The 22138-nt window shown below is 36.3% G+C and overlaps 1 protein-coding gene across 1 annotated transcript in view; it reads left to right on the top strand.

The window, feature by feature from the left end:
- LOC107572292 (protocadherin-17-like) overlaps nucleotides 1-22138 on the top strand; it is an 87176-nt gene that overhangs the window by 23835 nt on the left and 41203 nt on the right. Inside the window, exons 3-4 of the mRNA XM_016258750.1 lie at nucleotides 13185-13243; nucleotides 13390-13562. Of these exons, the coding sequence (XP_016114236.1) occupies nucleotides 13185-13243; nucleotides 13390-13562 (232 nt within the window). The remainder of the gene's footprint in view (nucleotides 1-13184; nucleotides 13244-13389; nucleotides 13563-22138) is intronic.

The raw sequence follows: 22138 nt of genomic DNA, 5'->3' as shown, positions 1-22138 counted from the left end.
TGTTATAGCCTAAATAGAAACTCTGCATACGCTTGCACCTGTTAATCATATATATTCATTCATGTTGCTTTTGTGCAATAGATGAATAACAATGTATTTGTTTTAGATATTTTATGTTCAGATATTTCTATTTTGCGAGTCCCGTGAATCATTTTATTCTTCCGCATCCTGCACACACACGAGTCCCTGCACTCGCCTATCTTGTCCCGCGCAGCACTCTGTTGCGTCTGGTCTCACGGGAGCAGGTCTCTAATCCACTGGCACTTGACTCGACAGTGCGTGAGCTACATCCTTTTTACAATCTCTAGATTATAAAACACTGCATTCTGTCAGCAATGTAACGCGGGAGTAACATATAGAGACCTCGGCTTGTAACTATACTCTAATTACTATTTTGAAAATTATAACGCGTTAAATTACTCGGTTACTAAAAAAGTAATCAAATTATAGTAACGCGTTACTAAGTAATGCGTTACTGCCCAACACGGTTGATTATAATCATAATCATATAATCATGTTTGCCTTATTTTACCTATTGTGCAGATTATGCAGTTCACAGTGAATAATTTTACAATTGGATATTGTGTTGCAACTTGCAACTTCAATGTAAAATCTGGATCCTGAAGCAAAACCAGTTCTGCTAATTTCGACAGTTTCTTCCACACACACACACAACCATGACGCAGAGGCCAAACGCAGCATGACACCTGGGGGTGGCTTAGGCAAAGCTGATGATAGCCTCAGCTCCCAAATCACTAACAGGTGGTCCAAGACTGGGCTGCACTCACAGTCTGCAAACTGCATGGGGTGTTTTTCAGTGGATGTCTTTTCTAAGGAAAGATTAAGAGGTCTTTGACCTGCTGTACACTAGTTTTAACACCTTCTTTTGCAGAGTTAACCCTATTGGTGAGAGCTGTAAGGCTATTGGCCGAGGGGTTATCATGCTTAAATAGGTTTAACTTGTGCCCGTTATCTGTTTTGCGTTTGAAAGACCAAGTGTCGTTACCTCAGCTCAACTCCAGATCCAACTTCCAGCATGCTCCCACACGCAACCTCTCAGATACTTATCCAGCGATAATTTAATCTCCTGCGTCGAGGCCGGAGAATTCCGACCACAGCTCCATTTAAGTTCCCAGCTCCAGCCTTTTAACAGCGAGCAGATAGGACTGATATCGAGGGCCGACGTCTAGTTGGATGTGTTTTGTGGTTTGGCTTGAAATTTTCAAAAGGCCTCTGTTACGTAAAGTGGAAAAACAAATAACGGAGGCTCCAGCAACATGGAGAATTGCTTTGTGCACTTCTCACCCACATGGGCTGTAAAAGTTTGATGTAGAAGTTGAGCGCTTGTAAGGCTTAGGTTACAGTTTGTCTCTCAATCTCGTTTGCTTGTCATGCCTCATTGTCTTTAATGAGGAGATATGTTTGGGATGAAGCAGGTTGATATAGCTAGCTGCTAAGAAGCTTGGGAAGATTTTAGTGTATTGATTTTCCTGTTCTCCACCTTGTGCTTCTTAATGTTCAAATTCTTCTATGCTATATTGATCTTTATTGGCATCTTGATATATGTTTCATTTCTTTGCCATTTTTGTACTAGGGTTGTCATATTTGTTGTTCTCTTTCATTTAAATGTCACATCTAGTCCATCTCTTCCCTTAAGCTAGTAGCTCAAACAGTTATGAGTTCGATTTCCTGAGAATGCATTGAGTCATACATTACATTCAAGGAATTTATTTTAAAATGATTCAGATTATCGAAAACATAAATGTTAATAAATATTATGGAAATGTTATGGTTTTATGTGTGAAATGTTAAGAGCAGCTATCTTAATTCATTATTTGATGCATACCTCAAAATGTCTTCCTCATTTAAAAATATTGTTAGCGGTAACATCCTCATTTATACAAAATGTTATTCTGAGCAAAGAAAAAAACAACATTAGTGCATGATTCAGTTGGATTATTTGGCTTCTCAAACATTTCCTAACTAAAATAAAAAAAATATATATATTTTAATATATTTAAAAAAGATATATAAATACAAAATAAATAAACAGGCTGTGTGATGATGTGATGATCATTAAAATAAAGTATATATATTAACATTTATATAATATTTAAAACAAGTAAGAACAATTGATCAATTGAATAGCCATGGAAAGGCTGCTAAGCACAGCGTTTTGTTGGTTTTTAAGTGTGTCGATGTTTATGAATGTAAGAGGACTCAGTGGACCAGATCTTTGGCATTTGTTTGAGATTGTTTGTTTTTAAAGTGCTTTAAAAGCTTTGCGCTCTTCTGCGAGGTGTCCTCGGGGAGGTCTGAACCACCAGTGGAGGAGAATCAGGAAAAATAAATAAACAGGCTGTGTGATGATGTGATGATCATTAAAATAAAGTATATATATTAACATTTATATAATATTTAAAACAAGTAAGAACAATTGATCAATTGAATAGCCATGGAAAGGCTGCTAAGCACAGCGTTTTGTTGGTTTTTAAGTGTGTCGATGTTTATGAATGTAAGAGGCCTCAGTGGACCAGATCTTTGGGATTTGTTTGAGATTGTTTGTTTTTAAAGTGCTTTAAAAGCTTTGCGCTCTTCTGCGAGGTGTCCTCCGGGAGGTCTGAACCACCAGTGGAGGAGAATCAGGAGGAATGCAGGAGTCTTTTGTGTGAGGCTCTGGGCTTTCAGGAGCGACCTCGGATGATTAACAAATCAATTACACGCCGCTGCATTTGGTAACAGAGAGACATGTGCCGTAGCTCTGTATCCTCAGCATGGAGCCATGCCGATTCGAAACACCCTGCACTCTGACCGACCCCTGACGGCACTGCTCCAGCCGTGAACCCAACGGGTAACCTTATCCAGTGAGAGTGAGCAGATTGCACATGTGTTTGTTTGTCTTCACATTCACTGAAGCAGAAGTGTGCTTGACATTTCCAAAGCAGTACCTCAAAGCCGCCAGCGGAATCTTTTAACACCCTTCCACTCAAGAAACACATTCAAGAGTTGGCATCATACGCCCAGAACCGCTCTTAATTAGTGCGCAGTCCATTTGTGGATGGTTCTATTTGTAATATACTTACATTATCTATTTCAGTATCATGTTTGCTTTTTTAGAAACCACTTAGCCTTTTTCTAAACTACAGGATTCAGATAAGGATTAACTGTCACGCTGTTTGGTGCTAACCATCTCATCTGGGGTTCTCTTCCATGTAACACCTTTTTGAAATTCTAATTAGTCCCACACACTTCATCCAAACGAAATCAAATTATGTGGGAGATTTCTGCACAAGTAAAACATGCAGTGCAACGTGGGAAGTGAGGTTGTTAAGCTGTCGGTGAATTCGCAGGGCACATTTTGGCCGAACTGCAGGGCTCACTACTTGAAAGGGAATAATACAGGAATAAGAGGTGCACATCTTTGAACAAATTAGCTTTGAACAAGGTTTTTTTTTTTCTCCTCACACATTTTCCCATCTTTGATAAGAAGGAATCTGATTCTTTATCTCCATCTGTTGCTTTCTTTCCCTGTTCTTTGCCCTTCCAAGGGTCAGTCTACAATATGTGTGGCATTTATATATATATATATATATTAGGGGTGCAACGGTTCTCGGTAAACAATCAAACCGTACCGTTCTCCACACACGGTTCGGCATACACTAGGACCGCGGTTCAACTCAATGCATCTGTAATATGGTTTGTTAGAGTTTGGGCTAACGCATTTTTCTGTTGATGGATACAAATTCTGGTATTCAACATTACAACAAGAGCGATGAGAGAGTAAAAAAAAACAATACGTGGACAAACCAGTCACTCTTTAATCAATGCGAGTGCTTTATTCTGGAATAACTGCATTTATGCCGTCATCATGTGTTGATAGCGCGGTTAGACCTGAACAGCACACGTTGCTATCTGTGTTTAAACTAAACTCATTTAAGCATTGCCACTTTAAATATTAAAGAGCCAGAAGACGTGAACTCGCGCGCAGTGAGAAGATCTGTGTGGTCACTAATCCGAAGTGCGTCTCAGAACGCTCGCAAATATTAAGCTCTCTGTGAAGTATTGTGTTTGAATTGACAAATTCACACAAACATTGTCAAAATGCCCGTCTTGGTGAGTATCCTAGCAGACATAGTCGGCTGAGCGTACAGTATCAGTGCACTGGATCAGTGCGTTCTCTTAAAGTGACAGCACTTTCTTAATGTTAATCAAACAGCAACAACACGAAAATCTCTCACTGCTCTTGATTGAATAACTTTTGTAACTTTAATAAGGATTAATCTTTAATTTATACAGTCAAATATGCAATGTTATTTTACATTTGATTTATTCAATTGCTGTACCTAAAAACTATGTTAGACCTACCTAAAAAAAATGAAAAGCACTGTTTATTTTATTTGTATCTTTTTTCACTGTTTATTTATTTGCTGTTGCTTGTAGTTAGATTATTTGTTCTTATTTTCTTTATTTTTATTAGATTTTTTATATATATATATTATAACATGGTCTTTATTTTGTCTTTATTCTCTATCTATCTGTCTATTTGTCTGTCTGTCTACCTACCTACTTACCTAAACAAGTGATGAAACTATATATGTGACCCTGGACCACAAAACCTTAAGTCACTGGGGTATATTTGTAGCAATAGCCAAAAATACATTGTATTGGTCAAAATTATTGTTTTTCCTTGTATGCCAAAAATCATTAGGATATTAAGTAAAGATCATGTTCCATGAAGATATTTTGTAAATTTCCTACTGTAAATATATTAAAACATAATTATTGATTCGTAATATGCATTGCTAAGAACTGCATTTGGCGATTTTCTCAATATTTAGATTTTTTTGCACCCTCAGATCCCAGATTTTCAAATAGTTGTATCTCGGCCACTATCCTAACAAACCATACATCAATGGAAAGCTTATTTATTCTGCTTTCAGATGATGTATAAATCTCAATTTCGAAAAATTTACCCTTATGACTGGTTTTGTGGTCCAGGGTCACATATATAGTTTAGTATGTAGTGGCACAAAGCAATTTCTTAACACTTAAGCACATCGTATTTTGGAAAGAATATTATAGTTACATATAGATATTCTTACAATTGGGAAAGCAACTGATTTCCTAGAAATACCCCCATGCCTTTTGCTCTCTCTTTCACAAGTCTTGCTCCCTAAAGCCTCAGAATGGTTAAACTATCGACCATGTTTCAACTCAGAGAGGTTATCCCTTGTATCACACCTCTAATGTGCTTAACTGGAAAGTCAAGCCACTTCACTATCTGTCTGTCTCTCTCTCTCTCTCTCTCTCTCTCAAATTCCCGTTCTCACTCTGTCCCTCTATCCTTGACCGTCTGCCTCAGGTCTCACCCTGCTGTCTGAAGTGTCGAAGGGGGTCTGAGCATGAAAAATTTCACTGTAAAAGCCTTTTTACATATCGTGATGAGCTTATGAAATGTATTTTCCACTCCACTTGTTTTAAGAACTACGACCAGAGCTGTAAGGACGGTTTGCATGTCAGAAAGCCTTTTGCTTTTCACATTCAACAAACCTGAGAGGCTTTAATAATGCAAAACACAAGATTTGAAATGTGAATTTTCATTTTTTAAACCAGAAATGGACAGTCGCCATCTTTTCTGTCTTTTCTGTTAACATACTTAGTAATGGGATTATGTTCTGCTATTTCCAAAGAGAAAATTGGTTCTTGGTCTGTATGACAGTTGCCACGGACTGCATCTGTGTCGGCCGGACACAGAGAGTTGGGAGATAGAAGCAGGACTGCCCTGAAGCGCTTATAATCCCACCCGGTATTACTGTAATCTCCCTCTCTTCATTTTTTTAAATCGGGATTTGTGAAAAGAAATAGTGACTAGATGCGGTTATTGCCACTGAGATACACTAAGGCTTAAATATGCATAAGGGCTTCTTTTGTGGCTCAGATCTCTTGATCTGTAGTTGCAACGAGCTCTGGAATTGGAAATCACAGTAATTGCTCTCAGAAAGGATTTCATGTATTCATGACACAAAAGAACAGACATGTAAAAAATGCAATGCAGATCTGTGTTTAGATTTTAGCATTAATTATTCTTATTCAAGCATTAAAATAACATTTAGCATTAAAAAAGCATTTTTTGGAGAGGCTATGATCACAAAAGTGTCTAAGGGGAGACATAATATAATTTGTATTAGCTTTGCTTATTAATATTAATTCAGTGACATAACATTCATACAATAGTTCCAACTGAAATGCAGGTGGCCATTAAAACAATTTTAAAAGTGATAGAATGATAAATCAGCCAGTGTTTGCTCACCCTCATGTCATTCCATGTCAATTCATGTCAGCATTCATGTCAGTTTCACTTTCTGTGAAACACAGAAGATGTCTTCTATGTAACCGTCAGCGTCATCTGGACCCTGTTGAGTTTTAATTGTATGGATAAAAAACAGTTGAAACAGTCTCCAATATATATATATATATTTTGTGTTCCACAGTCATACAGGTTTAAAAAATGACTAAATTAAATGAGGGTAAGTAAATAAAGACTTTTTATTGTATTGTGCTCAAACAAAACAAAACAAAGATATTTTTAAAGGTGACAATGGCTGTTGTGTTCCTGTCTGGGATCATTTTAGGACAATGATATCACTCAGAAGTATTCTACTTGCATGGACATTTGGGACGTACACAGATTAGACTTCAGCATTGATGGCGATTTATCTAGTGTGTCCTTGCACATCAGCGCTGCTTAAACCCTTAAACAACAGAAAGCGGTGGTGTCGTGGCTATTATATTTAAAAGGTTCCTGTCAAATCCAGGCTTAGATAAAAACGGATGACCTGCGGTGTCTATTGGGCTCCCTGTAATTCATCTCGATGAATATAACTCTGACCACAAACGTCTAGAGTCATGTGGCGTTAATTTCAAAGAAAACAATTCATTTTTCAAAACTTTTAACTGGGGGTCTGGGGCTGGGAGCAGGAAATTAGCGGCGATGGCATTTGGTTCGTTAGGGCTAGACAATTGATAGACTCAGTAACCACAGGAAACACATGACTGGCTAATTGAATTTGATCACTTGGTAATGCACTAGAGAAATGACCTAATCAATGCTCGTGCCATTGAGTAGGCCATTCTTTGTCTCTACTTTAATGAATACATCACTTGAGAGTCAGATTATTCTCTTATTCATTTGATTTGGCTCGGCACGCACAGGAGTAACTTGTCCTGTTCTTGTTTGTTATGTAGTTGTAAACATTGATCGCTCTTTGTTTATGAAGCTTTATTGTGTACATTTCGCAAATGCTATTCTACCCAGGGGCCTGGTGTTCAAACAGCCAAACAATCAGATGCAGAAAAAGCCCTGTTTGCCCTTGAAACCTTTGATTCTCAATAGCCCGTCATGTCAGATGGCTGTTTTACACTCAATTAGGGAGCTGTTGGACCCGAGTCTGTTTGCAGTCAGAGTTTAGATTGTTTAATTGCTGAGAAAGTTTTCTTCTGAGGTACAGTTAATGTGGACTCCAGTTTGTATGAATAAATCTAAATTATGGAAGTGAGCCATATTTGAGGTTCATTTGCGTCTTTGCATGATTTTGGTCAAATTTACCAAAGTTTAGTGCTTTTCTCATAACTGCTTTTCTCTGAATAGAAGTTTTGGTGGTAAATACATCACAACAAAATATGAATAAAACTATAACATTGTGAATATAGTGAAAAATATTATATTTTGTCAATCATTTAATCTCCTTATAATAATAGGCCATATATACAAGAATAAAGTCACACCATTATGAGATTAAAGTAATAATTTAGTAAATAATGAGAATATATAATGAAATATGAGATAATGAGAATAAGCTTTCGAAGCTATGTCAGCTATGGTGCGAAATTGACAGCAATTTAGTGCAATGAATTTTATATATATATATATATATATATATAATATATATATATATACATTTATAATTTATAAATATAATCTCCTTATAATGATAGGCCTCATATAAAATAAAGTCAAACAATTATGAGATTAAAGGAGTATATTTTAAGAATGAAGTCAAATGAATGAGAATAAAAGTTGTATAATTCCAAGATTTTATTATTTTATTTTTTTATTTTAATGTTGCACAAAAACACTACCTCTAGTTACAAACAAACAAAAAAGGTTTCAAACTGCAAACACCCTTAGTTTTACATTGCATGGGTTCAATGTAACCTTTTAACTTGTACATCAAATAGTAATTGCACACTTCTGAGTGTTTGTGTGAATGATCAAACTATATAGCCACCATCCCAGAGAGTGAACAGTTTGTCAAAAAACTGTGTATATTTGTCCACATTGGCAGACTTACAAGGTGAAACTGGACAATGTGTCTTCATAATGCACACTCTTCTCTAAGTTGTGTTTGTGTTGTCAGACAGAGGGCACATATCTGGCATGCCGGAATACCCAGATGCATTTCACAAGCCGGAGAGCTCCAATGATGTTCGAAAGGCAGATGGGCATCTATGCTGCATAAGCATCCCTTCCTTTCCCTCATGGCATCTTCCCCCCCACCTCCGTACCTTTCACTGAATGTGCCTCTATATTTCTCTCTGTGTTTGTCCTGTAAACACGCTAATGTGAAGTAAATATGCTTACCGTGTAAGAGTAGGCAAAAATCTCAAGATAACTGTATGTGAATGTTTAAACACTAATTCTGATTTAATATGATTTAAATAAATAAAAAATATTTAAATATAATTTTATCGTAATAGGATAATGTAATAATATAATAATAATGTAATGTAATACAATACTTTTACAAAACTGGTAACTGGTAATGACCAGTTTTGTAAAATTTTTGTATTACATTACTATATTATAATAGTAAGAATTACAAATGGGGAGAAAATGTGCTTAATTGTCATATAATAATGTCACCACACACACAGGTTTGCTTGTCTTTTGTTCATTTGTCTCTATTGAAAGGAGGCATCTGGCTGGTCACCATGAAAACACTCCAGAGAGGGTACTGAGGATTCACTGAAATAGATGAGCCATTTTCTGCCCATCTCTTGAGAGAGTCTGTTTTTCACCCACACACTCCCTTACACATACAGATTCCTTCTCGTTTTGTTGCTTCTCTTTGGACTGTGAGCTTAAGGAAACTTTTTAAGGAAGCGGCTTGTGATGACAAGATGTGAGCGGGAGTTTGCTTAGCTGTTGTTAGAGGAATTTAAAGTTTATGTTCAGAAGTTAGCTACATCTTATCTCACAGTTCGATTCATATACATTTTATTAGTATTTATAAATTAAGAAAATGTATTATTGTTATTATTTAATATAATTATGAAATGCATGGCATTGAATAAATTATATATTTATATTTAATTATAATTATATACATTTTCTATGTGTACGTGTGTGTGTTTGCTTAAAGAATGTTATTTTAAGAATGTTTTTACATTTTAATATTATTTTTATTATTATTTAATTTTAGGGAGTTATGTCAGGGGTGTTCATCTTTTTTTATTATTTCTAATCACATATTTTGTAGTGACAGGGCATGAAAACTGGAAAGAAATTAAAAGAAAATGCAATGAAAGAAGGAAATGAAAACTTGAGCAGTATTATACTTGGTTTACCTGAACAAAAGTGCCACTGTGCCACTTTTTTTCTTTCTTTTCAGAATTAATGCACAAGCTGTGATGGTTTCTTTAAAAGGTATAAATGTAGAAGTAAGAGTTAGCAGTTAGCCTTTGTATCTGTCAATAAAGAAACATCTGGCATTTTTGAAAAGTTAGAAATCAGCCAAATCTAGAAATCAGTCATGGAAAGTCTGAAGTACTAAGCGTTTTTGCTAATGGCACCAGATGAAAACATGCAGATGGAAGCTAAGCATGTTTTTAATACTTGATTAATGCAGTAGCACAAATGATGGTCCAGTGTCCTCAATTAGGATTTAAACACTCAATTAAAACAAGCGCAAGTTTAGTAACAGCGATAAGTAGTGTAGGTCATCAGCTGTCTGCTAGCCTGTAGCATGTTAACAGCTGGACTGGATATTAAAACAGCAAAACCACAATGCAGCATTATTTATTAAAGTCACCTGATGGCTAACTGATGCCGTCCATGTCTCATTAAAACCAGGACCCAGACTTGTAAAAAATGACTGTGTGCTAGTTGGCAAGAGAATATGTGATCCGTACTGCTGTAATGTACTTTTTATTAGATTTTACTTATTGATACAAAGCCTTTATTTATAGTGCCTCACAGCAACACCGTTGGAACAAGAAGTTGACTTTGGATGCCAGCCTGCGAGATTGTGTTGTGTTTTTCCTGATTGTGGATATTTGCAGATTGGATGCTTCTGATGAAGTTTTTGCTAAAGACACATGGTAGAAGAAGAAAAGATAAATACGCAGGCCACATGACCCAGTGCTGCCAGCGGACACAGCTTGCATAATCTCAGAAAAGCCTCATAAATCTCGATTTAGACCGGCACTATCCTCCTCACTCTCTCGCTCAGACGTTCTCTCCAGGGGCAGTTTGCATACAGGCAGGATGTTGTAAAACACTTCCCCGGAAAGTGCTCTTATCAACCTTTTAAAATGTAGACGTGTAGAGGTCATATTCCTGTGATTCCTGTCGCTGCCATGGGCACACAGATGCTACTATCAAAATGAACCATCTTCCTCAATTCTGGCACCACTGCGATTATGTTATTAATAGACGGTGCCTTTTTTAACTCATCTTTTTTAATGCCTGATTTTCGCATTCTGGGAAATTGGACGTAGAGCTAGTTGAATGTACTGTGTAATACTAAATTTGCTCTTGTTTACCTCGAAATGCCGCAGCTACATGCATCAACGCTGCGAAAAAGGTTGATTCGTCCCCTGACCCTTGTGCTAAAGAAAACGTTTGACACTTTTTTTCCTCAGAAACTAAGGTTACAGAACCAGAGTTCGCCTTGAATTTTCAAAAGAGTCATGGCAATTACAACTTTAGCTGTGAAGCTTTCCAATCGCTGATTTAGCCTTTGATTCGGCTTCTGCATCTGTGCTTTTTATCTGCGGCTGGGGTTGAAAGACGTGCTCCGTACCGCGATAGAGAGTCTCAACAAAGCTTTATAAAGGTCACGAGGGTAAGGGGAGGCCTACGTGACCTTTCACACAATCCCCTCCTGCTGTGACTTTACCGTCTCGTTTCATCATTTCATCTGTCACGTACCATTCAAATATCTCCTTTTGAAGTCCAACAGTGCATTGAAGAAAAATATTATATCTCTTTCTAGCAAATCTCCATATATTGTTTTATGGTGCAAGGTTTCAGAAGCAAAAAAGAAAATTGAAAAGATAAACGTTGCTCTCATACTTTGATTATATAGCAGTTCTCTTTTTATCTAAAAGACACAGATTTTCCTGTTTGCATCTTTCAAATGTCTTGGAAACAACAGGTGCGATAACACTTTAATATACCGAGTACATGTGGTAATGTCAGGCATAAAAGCGTATGTTAGTAATAAAGAATGTTTCTGCACTGCATTACTGTACCAACAAGATGTCTGAGAGGTTTTATGATGGTGTAGAGAGAGAGGGAGAGTGGATGTGGATGGGAGGGGAGGGAGAGGAGAAATGAACCAATGCATTAGTCTCCCTCAGTCTCGTGTTTAGCCGTGTCAATATTGTCTGGACCACAGCTGATTCTCTTCTGTTCCACTCCGTATTGACTCTGAGTTGGTGCGCAAACACATTGTGGCAACATTGATGTAACATTGAGTTGAGTAATTGAAACCCATATAGGAGAGAGATCGGAGAGGGGTTATCGTTTTTTGATCATCGTCAGCCATTGAAGAGAGAGAAACACAGGAGTGGATATAAATCTGGAAAGAATGACGAACCGGGGAAGTTTAGGCTACTCAATAAAGTGTTTCTTATTACTCAGCTCTGTTTTTGTTTGGCGGAACTGATTAGTAGACGTTGAGACATATTCTTTTTTTCATATAATGATCAGATATGCAAAGTCTTCTGAGCTGAAGTAAATATGCTTACCGTGTAAGAGTAGGCAAAAATCTCAAGATAACTGTATGTGAATGTTTAAAAACTAATTCTGATTTAATATGATTTAAATAAATAAAAAATATTTAAAAATAATTTTATCGTAATAGGATAATGTAATAATATAATAATAATGTAATGTAATACAATACTTTTACAAAACTGTTAACTGGTAATGACCAGTTTTGTAAAATTTTTGTATTACATTACTATATTATAATAGTAAGAATTACAAATGGGGAGAAAATGTGCTTAATTGTCATATAATAATGTCACAATGTCACAAAATTACTACATATTACATAGAAATAATTTATTATTTTTTGTTTTTATTTGAATACATATATGACACAGGCGTGTTTCTGTGAGAATCGCTCATCATAAATGTACTGGATTCTCAACAAGAATCCCCCCCCATACATACAATATTGCCAAAGTGTCGATACACACACAAAGTCAAAACAGACATAAAATAAACAGAGAGGAAAATGGATATATACATTTCTCTCTCTTATGTATACATGAGATATAAATTATATAAACCTTGAAAAATAAAAAAGGTATTAAATAAAATATATTGCTATAAAATAAGCTCTCGGTGAGACATTAATGAGCATTAAGACTACACCGTAGTGCAAGCAGTGAATAGTGAATATGAAGATCAGATTGCATCGCTGTAAATGCTGCGTATTTATTTTACAGTTAGTGTCAGTCTAAAGTAAATACAATTAGCTTCTATTACGAACAAGAGTTGAATGGGAAGTTCCCTGATGGATAAAGAAGGTTGTGCATGTGTGGGTGAGTGTGCAAAGCTTTTAACAACTCATCATCTCATTTTCTTACACCAACACACTCCCTCCTCTTCATTCCATTTTCTGCTGTGCTCCTCCACTCTTATTTGTATCTAACAGGTCATTAAGTTCACAAATGTGCAATTGAGTGTTTTGGATGTTTAATTAGCATGTTTCCTTGACTAATTAAAATGCACAAATCTAAGGATTAAAGCCCCCCTCCATTTCTCCCTCTCTCCCACCCCCTTTTTTATGAATAATTAATCAATCTCTTTCACCAGGAGATTCTGTTGCACACCAGGACACATTTCAATGTTGTGCAAGATGTAAACTCTTTTCCTTTTTCCTTCACAGACAGACAATTTTCCTGCTGAGCCCAATTACATGGGTAACAGGCAGCAGTTTGTTCAAAGGTAAGGCCTATTTAACAGTTTTCTCAGCTTTATTTGTCTTAAACTCCCCTGCACACAAATGTTCTTCAGATAAGAACTAAAAACCTATGCATCCTTGCCCGGGTTAATCCGTTTGATCGTTTTTGTCTTGTTTTTCTGACTTGTAGCAGCTCCACGTTCAAAGATCCAGAGCGAGCCAGTCTTAGAGACAGCGGCCACGGGGACAGCGACCAAGCGGATAGTGATCAGGACACTAATAAAGGCTCCTGCTGTGACATGTCTGCTAAGGAAGCGCTCAAGATGAAGGCCACTAGCCTGAAGCCTCAACCACTTGAGCAGGGTGAGTCCTTCAACATCAGGAACTTCATTATAAACCAAAGACTGAGTTGCTCTCTCTTTTTCTCTGCTTTCTTGCAGTTCTTTCTTTTTGCTATACGCTCATCGTTGTTGGACATTCCTTTTGTTCCTTGAGTGTTTGTTTGTTTTACTCTGGTTTTCAGCCGTCTCCTTCTGGCGCATTCCACAAATGCAGTACATCTTGGTGTCCCATGGTTTTATACTACTAGGTGCTAGCTTTTGTCATGTTCCACCTTGGAGACCTCCTTGACATATCATATAGAACATAGTACATAATTTTAACAAACTGTTGCATTGATATTCCATTCATTGTAGTCATAACAAATTTTTAATTCTGAACTTTTAAATATTCTATTATAATGCATATATATTACATTAAAACATTTTATATATATATAAATATTAGTGCTGTCAAACGATTAATCGCATCCAAAATAAAAGTTTTTGTTTAAAAACTAAAACAGTGTATTGTGTATATTTATTATGTATATATAAATACACACACATACAGCATATATTTAGAAAATATTTACATGTATTTACATGTAGATATTTATAGTCATATAACTTATATCATATATAAATCTATTTAATATATAAACATGTTTTTCTTAAATATATACATGCATCTGTGTGTATTTGTATATGCATAATAAATATATATTATACATATATTATGTAAACAAAAACTTTTATTTTGGATTAATCTTTTGACAGCACTAATATATATAATATGTTTTAAATATAATGTCTTATAAATATAATAATGGCTTATAAATATTATAATGCATATGTGTGTGTGCATTATAATATTATAAAACATTATATTTAAAAAATCTAATAAAACAATTAAATTATTATTCAATATTGCATTTAAAATAAATTTCAAATATCTAGTTTTTCAATCATTTAAAAATATATTTAACATTCCTTACAAATGTGCCAAAAAATAACATAAATATGTATTTGTGTAATATTGTTTTGATCTTACATTTTGTACCCTATGCCTTCTCTCTCTTTGCCGTTTTTTTATGCATTTCCTTTTTTTTTTTGAGTCTTCAATCAGTTATTAATTTGCTGATCTCACCACAGTTGAATCTTCTTGCTGTCTCACTCTCATTTTCGAAACAGCTCATCTCTTTCTCCCGCTCTTTTGCTTTTCAAACTACCTTCCATCCTTTAGACTCCTTATTTTCCTTGTCCTCTTTCCTCCATCTTTCATTTTCTCCCTCTCCCTCTTGCAAACTCTCTCTCTCTCTCTCTCTCTCTCTCTCTCTTGTATTCTAGCCACGTTCTCAGTTTATCAAAGCAGGCAGGCCCATTATGATTTTATAAGCCAAACCACTCTAGCCATTCCATTTAGTGAGTGCTGGTTAGGCGCTGGGAGGCGCTTCCTTTAAATTTTGATAATGGAACATGGAAAATGACTTATCATCCAGCAGGCCATGTCACATTCTCCACCTGATTAAATATGAATAATTATTCTGGGTCTCTCTTGGTGGGACAAATTAGTCGTGACATGGGTAGAACAATAACTTCTGATAAGAAAGCAGTCCCATGCTCCCTTTCCACTGAACTCGTTCAGGAAGGAAGCATGTAAAGACGGTTTTATTCATCTAAACCCAGGTCTGTTGGGTCATGTTGAAGACTATTACACCGGTTGGCGTATCCCTCAAATGGCAATCTGAGGAAAAAAAAAAAAAAAAACATGAAAGAAAGAGAATAAATGGGCCACAGAAAGCAATACATCAAATATAATGGCACAATTAATCAATAGAACAGAGGGGAATCTACCGCTATCTGAGCCGAGGCAGCGGACGAGTACACCGAGCCTGTCTGCCTTCATTTGGCTTGTGTGTGTATGTGTGTGTGCTTTCATTTGGATTCAGGAATAGACTGAATGCACTAGCAAGAGAAATTGGCCAATTAAAGAGGTCCATATGTTTCATATTTTGAGAATGTAGTCATTTAATGGTGCATGGGAATGGTTGGAGAATGGCTGAAATTAGCTAGTTTAACAGTGTGACTCACTTACATTCACACAGAGACAAGAGCTACAGATGCAATAGTCGCATGTCCAACAAGCTTTATAATAACCTTAGCCATGAACAATGAAAACCTGACAGTGATCTACATGTGTTGTATCCTTATTTGTAGTTGTTAGATTTTTTCTGCATGTTATTCCAGTAGGTGCAAATAGGTGGTGACGAGCATCTGTCTGAGTGAGTTAATCATTCACTGCACTGATTTATTAAGCAGCTGAGTGTCTTAATTGTTAAATCATTGAATCATTTACTCAACCAAATAGATTTGCTCAAAAACAGTTCAGGAACAAAATGGCTGACTATCCAGTGAATCATTTTTTCAATCAGTTGTTGAATCAGTTTTGACTTCGACTGAATTTTTTTCTGAGCAAAAATACACAAATTAACTAGAAAGTCACTCAGTATTTGTGTTTATTGAACCATTTTATGATAGCAAAGTCACAGTTTTTCTGCATGGAAAGACAAAAGCTATTCTCAATAAAACATGGACACTGAGCAGCGCAAGTACGGCATAGTAAACAAACTGTAACTTATTTAATTTTATATTAATTCGCGTTAAATAAAATATGCTGCCTATTCTGACCAGTATGTAAATTTATTGTCTTAAACGATTCACTTTTGATAGCCAGACTCACTTTACTCGCTTTCCTCCCTATGTTTTCTTCTATTGAGTATAGAAATCAATGTTCATTCTACAAGACAAGTTAACTGGGAACGGCTGTCTGTTTTGCCAATATCACTCCAGAGGGCTGGGCATATCTTCTCTCAGACAGGGATGCTTGAAGCTCTCTCTCACACAGAGATGACACATGACAGTCCAGAGAACGCTCAGGCTAGCCTAAAAATCCCCTGTGTCCTCTTGTAAGCATTATCACCTCCAACATTAGACCATCCCCACTACAGCCATCTTCTAAATCTGCGTTAAAAGCCTTTGAAATGGATATTTTACTGTTGCTGGATGGCTATAACAACATTGCAGTGGAGTGAACGTTGTGTTTCACTGCATATGCAGCTTGATATAGCGGTGTCTTTAACAGTGGAGTGTTATAGCTGTTTATGGCAGCAAGTTATGGTCAGTGGATATGAGTCTGTGTGTGTGAGGAGCCGCTTGGGTTTGATGCATTATTTAGGAAATAGGAACTTCTCTTTTTCTGCCTGCTTTTCCCTACTGTATCATCCTCCCTAATCTTTCATTCCTCGAGTTTGACTTATGTAACACTAGATAAGGTTTAGTGTAAATAACTTTAATGTTATTAAAGCATGCATTATTAAAATCATTCGTTTTTAAAATTCGATACTGCATATGGGTGGAAACCAAATTGACTTACCAATAGCTTCCTCTCCCTTTAATGAGACACCTGAGCTTGGTTGTCTTTCACAAGTTTTGACAGTTCTCAGACAATTGTATCTGACATTGTGAGGAATAGACGAGTAACAAACAGTGTGCCTCACAAATCCACCTTTGCCCAATGTCTGTATATATAGGCAATCAGCACTATGATTGATGATCAATGAAATCTTCAGAATTGCACTGATTTGCAAAAAATCGCACATTGTTCTGCCTCTGAACAACTTTCCATCTCGGATTATGTCACCAGGAGGGAAGAATATTGTAAATAATGTTAAAGTATGCCTTCATTCTGGTATAGAACTTTCCAGTTAATTCCCAATTGATAAAAGTCCCATGCATCCTACATGTTATTTTATTGTTAAATATCCTGTTTTTCTGCTAAATGTGTCACATTACAAAACTAAAATGCTTTTTCATATTGACTTTAACTCTTTCCCCGTCATCGACGAGCTATCTCGTCTTTTACAAGAAAACGCTTCCCCGCCAAAGACGAGTTTTTACGGCTTTTCGTGTTTTCACTGTTATACACTTGGGGGCGCTATTACACATCTTCTGAATGAGTACAAAACCTCCCGAAAAAAATTTATGAAACCTACAAGTGTTGATAAAAAAAAAGAATGCTTTAAGCTAGAATAAAACAGATTTTTTTTTTTGTTTAAAAGTAGAGGCTTTATTTTGGTTTGCATATTCAAATATTCATACAGCAAAATATACTGGAGGCCATCAAATTTGAGTGAAAATCATCAGAATCGCTGGCGGTGGCTGGCAACTTTTTTCAAAAATGAAAAACCCCTGGTTGTAAATCCACTCACTAGATGTATTTCTAGATACACATGCACGCTTGGAATATTAACTATCTGCTGTACCAACAACTATTATTGCTGATGGCAAATTGTGTATTCATAAGGGCAGAATTAAATACAGAGATGATAATGAAAAGAGAAACAGAACAAGTCATGTTAAAGTTTTGGTCATTTAGTTTCCTGTATGACAATCCTATATATACACATGCGTGTTTTCACTTCTTTTCGGACATGCACTCTGGCTAGTTTTCAAGGTTGTGAATTTTTTATGCCCGTGTAAGTGTGTGTTTATGTGTGTGTTTCCTTGGACTGTGTATTAAGTCGTAATTCAGTCGGTTGAGAGAGACCAGACACTGTTCAGACAGACATAAACAACAGAGGGAAGTAGAAGGCAATATTCATCTTCCTCTCTTTCCCTCTCACTATCTACTTTAATTATGCTCACACTCTAGCCAAAACGCATTTATAGGAATCATAACTGAAAAGACATACGCATTGTAAATAGAACCGCAGTGCCTCATGGATCTAGTGTCATGTTTTTATCCCTGTAGAGAGTTAGTTTTATCTGCCGTGTTCCTCTCACTCTTTTGTTCTCTCTGCTCTTAATTGGATCAGAACCAAGTTGTTCTTAGAACAAACATTGCAAGCTGTCTACCTAGACATTGTTTTAAGGCATCATAAGTACTTTCCCAGTGGGAATGCTGTTCCGAAATGAGGGCAGCAATTTAAAATGTCGTTATGGCCAAAATTGAAGTATCCTTTCCAGACACGGCATTCCCAGAATGCCATTTTTTTCTTTTATGAACTATTTTACTCAATATGTGATTATGCTATGTATTTATATTTTTAATACACAATATTTTCTTTTTTCTGTCTATTTTATTTCACTCCCCTCTTTTTCTCTCTCACAACACACATTCTTTTTGACGCCAATGCGTGTGCTAGTGTGAAACTGATTAATTAGGGTCTCTAAATTGGGAGCTGTGTATTAATTACGCAGAAAAGTATTTTTTGTATTAATTGTTGATTAATTGATGTAACGTTTTGCCTGCAGCAAGGGCTAAACCTGGAATGTGTTCATCAGCGGCCATCATACGGACCGATACGCACGTATGCGAGTTACGAACACCGGCCCATTATACACAAGTGCCGAGATGTGTACCTGCGATAATGTGTGCGTGTGCATGCGTGAAAAGGTCCCATTAGATTGCTGTGTAAGTGTTCTGGATGACCTCCCTTAATTGTTTGATTGGAGCGCGATAATCGAATTGTCTCACCTCTTTTCCACCGTAATGCTTCAGATTATTCATGTGAAGGAGCAAAATGGGAGAAACTGAAATAGAAAAAGAAATTAACCATTGTCTTCCCAGGTTTATCCAGTTTACTTGGTCCAGTTCAGTGCTATTTTAGTATCACTGATATACTATTTAATATTATATTGTTTTAGACATTATTTAGTTGAATGTATATACTATTATATATATTTTTTTACTATTTTAATTTAGTTTTTAATTTCATATTTTCAATTTTAGTTTAATTTGAACTAAGTTTTAGTAAATGTGTTGCTTGTTTTGTCTCTTTTTTTGTTTTATATATAGTTACTTTTAAGTTCAGTTTTAGTTTTAGTTCTTGTAGAGTTAAGCTAAAAGAAAATGAGAAATGTTGCCTTTGCAATAAAAATAAATATATTTACATTTATTTTAAGTTTGCTTTTAGTTAACAATATTAATCATTGTCCAGTTAACTGTAACTAGACCATTATGGTGGCTTTACAGTGACTTTTTTAAAAGGACTCTTACAGTTTTTGTTTTTTTTTTGCTTACACACAAAATCTTTATTGTCACACAATTACCTGACACTCAAACACCAGAACCACACACCACATCTGCAAAACCATACGCTAATTCTCGGCCTTTGACTCAGTTTTCATAAAACACTTTTTGCAAAACACAACACACAATTCTCTATGTGACACACAAAAATCTAACAGGAATTAATATAATGCCAAAGGTTTTTCCAAATGTTTGCTTTTGAGATGTGTTTGTGATATTTTGAATGCAGTGCTTCATTTTGCAAGAGATGTGAGGCATTTTGCATTTTGTTTGTGCAATTCTTGGATTTGTGTGTAAAGTTTCGAAAAAAGAGGCAAAGTTTTGAAAATGTGTGTAAACAGTTGAAAAAAAAAACTAAAAGTGTGAAATGGGTTTATGTACTTTTTTCCCCCTTGCATTTGATGTCACAGGACAATCAATGAAATATTTGAAGCAGTGCCATCAGCCAATCAGCATCATCATGATGTCATTTTCGTGCAGCTCCAGAGTGATTAGTAAGATTATGACATGTACTCAAATAAAGACGTTAGCAAGCCAAGCAACTGCCATGAAGATGAATGAGAAAGTTAGCGGATATCTTTCTCCAGACACGAACCCAGTCACCCATTTCCCACACTTTTTTTTTTTTTTGGCAGAGTAATCAAGATCTCTTTTACCCACTTTATCTATTGGAACAAAGCGCTGTGATGCTTGGTCACACACGCATTATAGTTTTGAGACTACCTGAGAGCGACGGCTGATTGATTCTCCGTGGCCGCTGCAATGCTTTGAATTGAATAGTCAGGTGGAGGCAGAGCTCTGGGAAACAACAGACGCTGCAGCAAGACTCCAAAATGTGTCAGAACACCACACTCAGACGACAGGTCTGATCAGACATATCGATTATGATCCTGATTCTACAAGCCTTGTTTAACTTCTCCTCTAGCAACATGATTCATTCATCAATAAATGATTCATTCAGTAGGACCTTCGTAAACCAAATAGGTGCTGGAACACTCAAGTGTTTAAAGTCGACATGAAAAACAGCATTCATAATGCGTGCAACTTGGAATAGTTTAATTAAAAATAATTTAATAAAGGCCCTCATATCAAGGACCAATAATGACATTACTTCATACAGCAAAATATACTGGAGGCCATCAAATTTGAGTGAAAATCATCAGAATCGCTGGCGGTGGCTGGCAACTTTTTTCAAAAATGAAAAACCCCTGGTTGTAAATCCACTCACTAGATGTATTTCTAGATACACATGCACGCTTGGAATATTAACTATCTGCTGTACCAACAACTATTATTGCTGATGGCAAATTGTGTATTCATAAGGGCAGAATTAAATACAGAGATGATAATGAAAAGAGAAACAGAACAAGTCATGTTAAAGTTTTGGTCATTTAGTTTCCTGTATGACAATCCTATATATACACATGCGTGTTTTCACTTCTTTTCGGACATGCACTCTGGCTAGTTTTCAAGGTTGTGAATTTTTTATGCCCGTGTAAGTGTGTGTTTATGTGTGTGTTTCCTTGGACTGTGTATTAAGTCGTAATTCAGTCGGTTGAGAGCGACCAGACACTGTTCAGACAGACATAAACAACAGAGGGAAGTAGAAGGCAATATTCATCTTCCTCTCTTTCCCTCTCACTATCTACTTTAATTATGCTCACACTCTAGCCAAAACGCATTTATAGGAATCATAACTGAAAAGACATACGCATTGTAAATAGAACCGCAGTGCCTCATGGATCTAGTGTCATGTTTTTATCCCTGTAGAGAGTTAGTTTTATCTGCCGTGTTCCTCTCACTCTTTTGTTCTCTCTGCTCTTAATTGGATCAGAACCAAGTTGTTCTTAGAACAAACATTGCAAGCTGTCTACCTAGACATTGTTTTAAGGCATCATAAGTACTTTCCCAGTGGGAATGCTGTTCCGAAATGAGGGCAGCAATTTAAAATGTCGTTATGGCCAAAATTGAAGTATCCTTTCCAGACACGGCATTCCCAGAATGCCATTTTTTTCTTTTATGAACTATTTTACTCAATATGTGATTATGCTATGTATTTATATTTTTAATACACAATATTTTCTTTTTTCTGTCTATTTTATTTCACTCCCCTCTTTTTCTCTCTCACAACACACATTCTTTTTGACGCCAATGCGTGTGCTAGTGTGAAACTGATTAATTAGGGTCTCTAAATTGGGAGCTGTGTATTAATTACGCAGAAAAGTATTTTTTGTATTAATTGTTGATTAATTGATGTAACGTTTTGCCTGCAGCAAGGGCTAAACCTGGAATGTGTTCATCAGCGGCCATCATACGGACCGATACGCACGTATGCGAGTTACGAACACCGGCCCATTATACACAAGTGCCGAGATGTGTACCTGCGATAATGTGTGCGTGTGCATGCGTGAAAAGGTCCCATTAGATTGCTGTGTAAGTGTTCTGGATGACCTCCCTTAATTGTTTGATTGGAGCGCGATAATCGAATTGTCTCACCTCTTTTCCACCGTAATGCTTCAGATTATTCA

The sequence above is a fragment of the Sinocyclocheilus grahami genome, unplaced genomic scaffold, assembly GCF_001515645.1.
Source record: "Sinocyclocheilus grahami isolate Dianchi unplaced genomic scaffold, SAMN03320097.WGS_v1.1 scaffold3.1, whole genome shotgun sequence".
NCBI classification, from domain to species: Eukaryota; Metazoa; Chordata; class Actinopteri; order Cypriniformes; family Cyprinidae; genus Sinocyclocheilus; species Sinocyclocheilus grahami.
The sequence above is the reverse complement of the archived record's forward strand: the minus strand, read 5'-3'. Positions and strand labels throughout refer to the sequence as shown.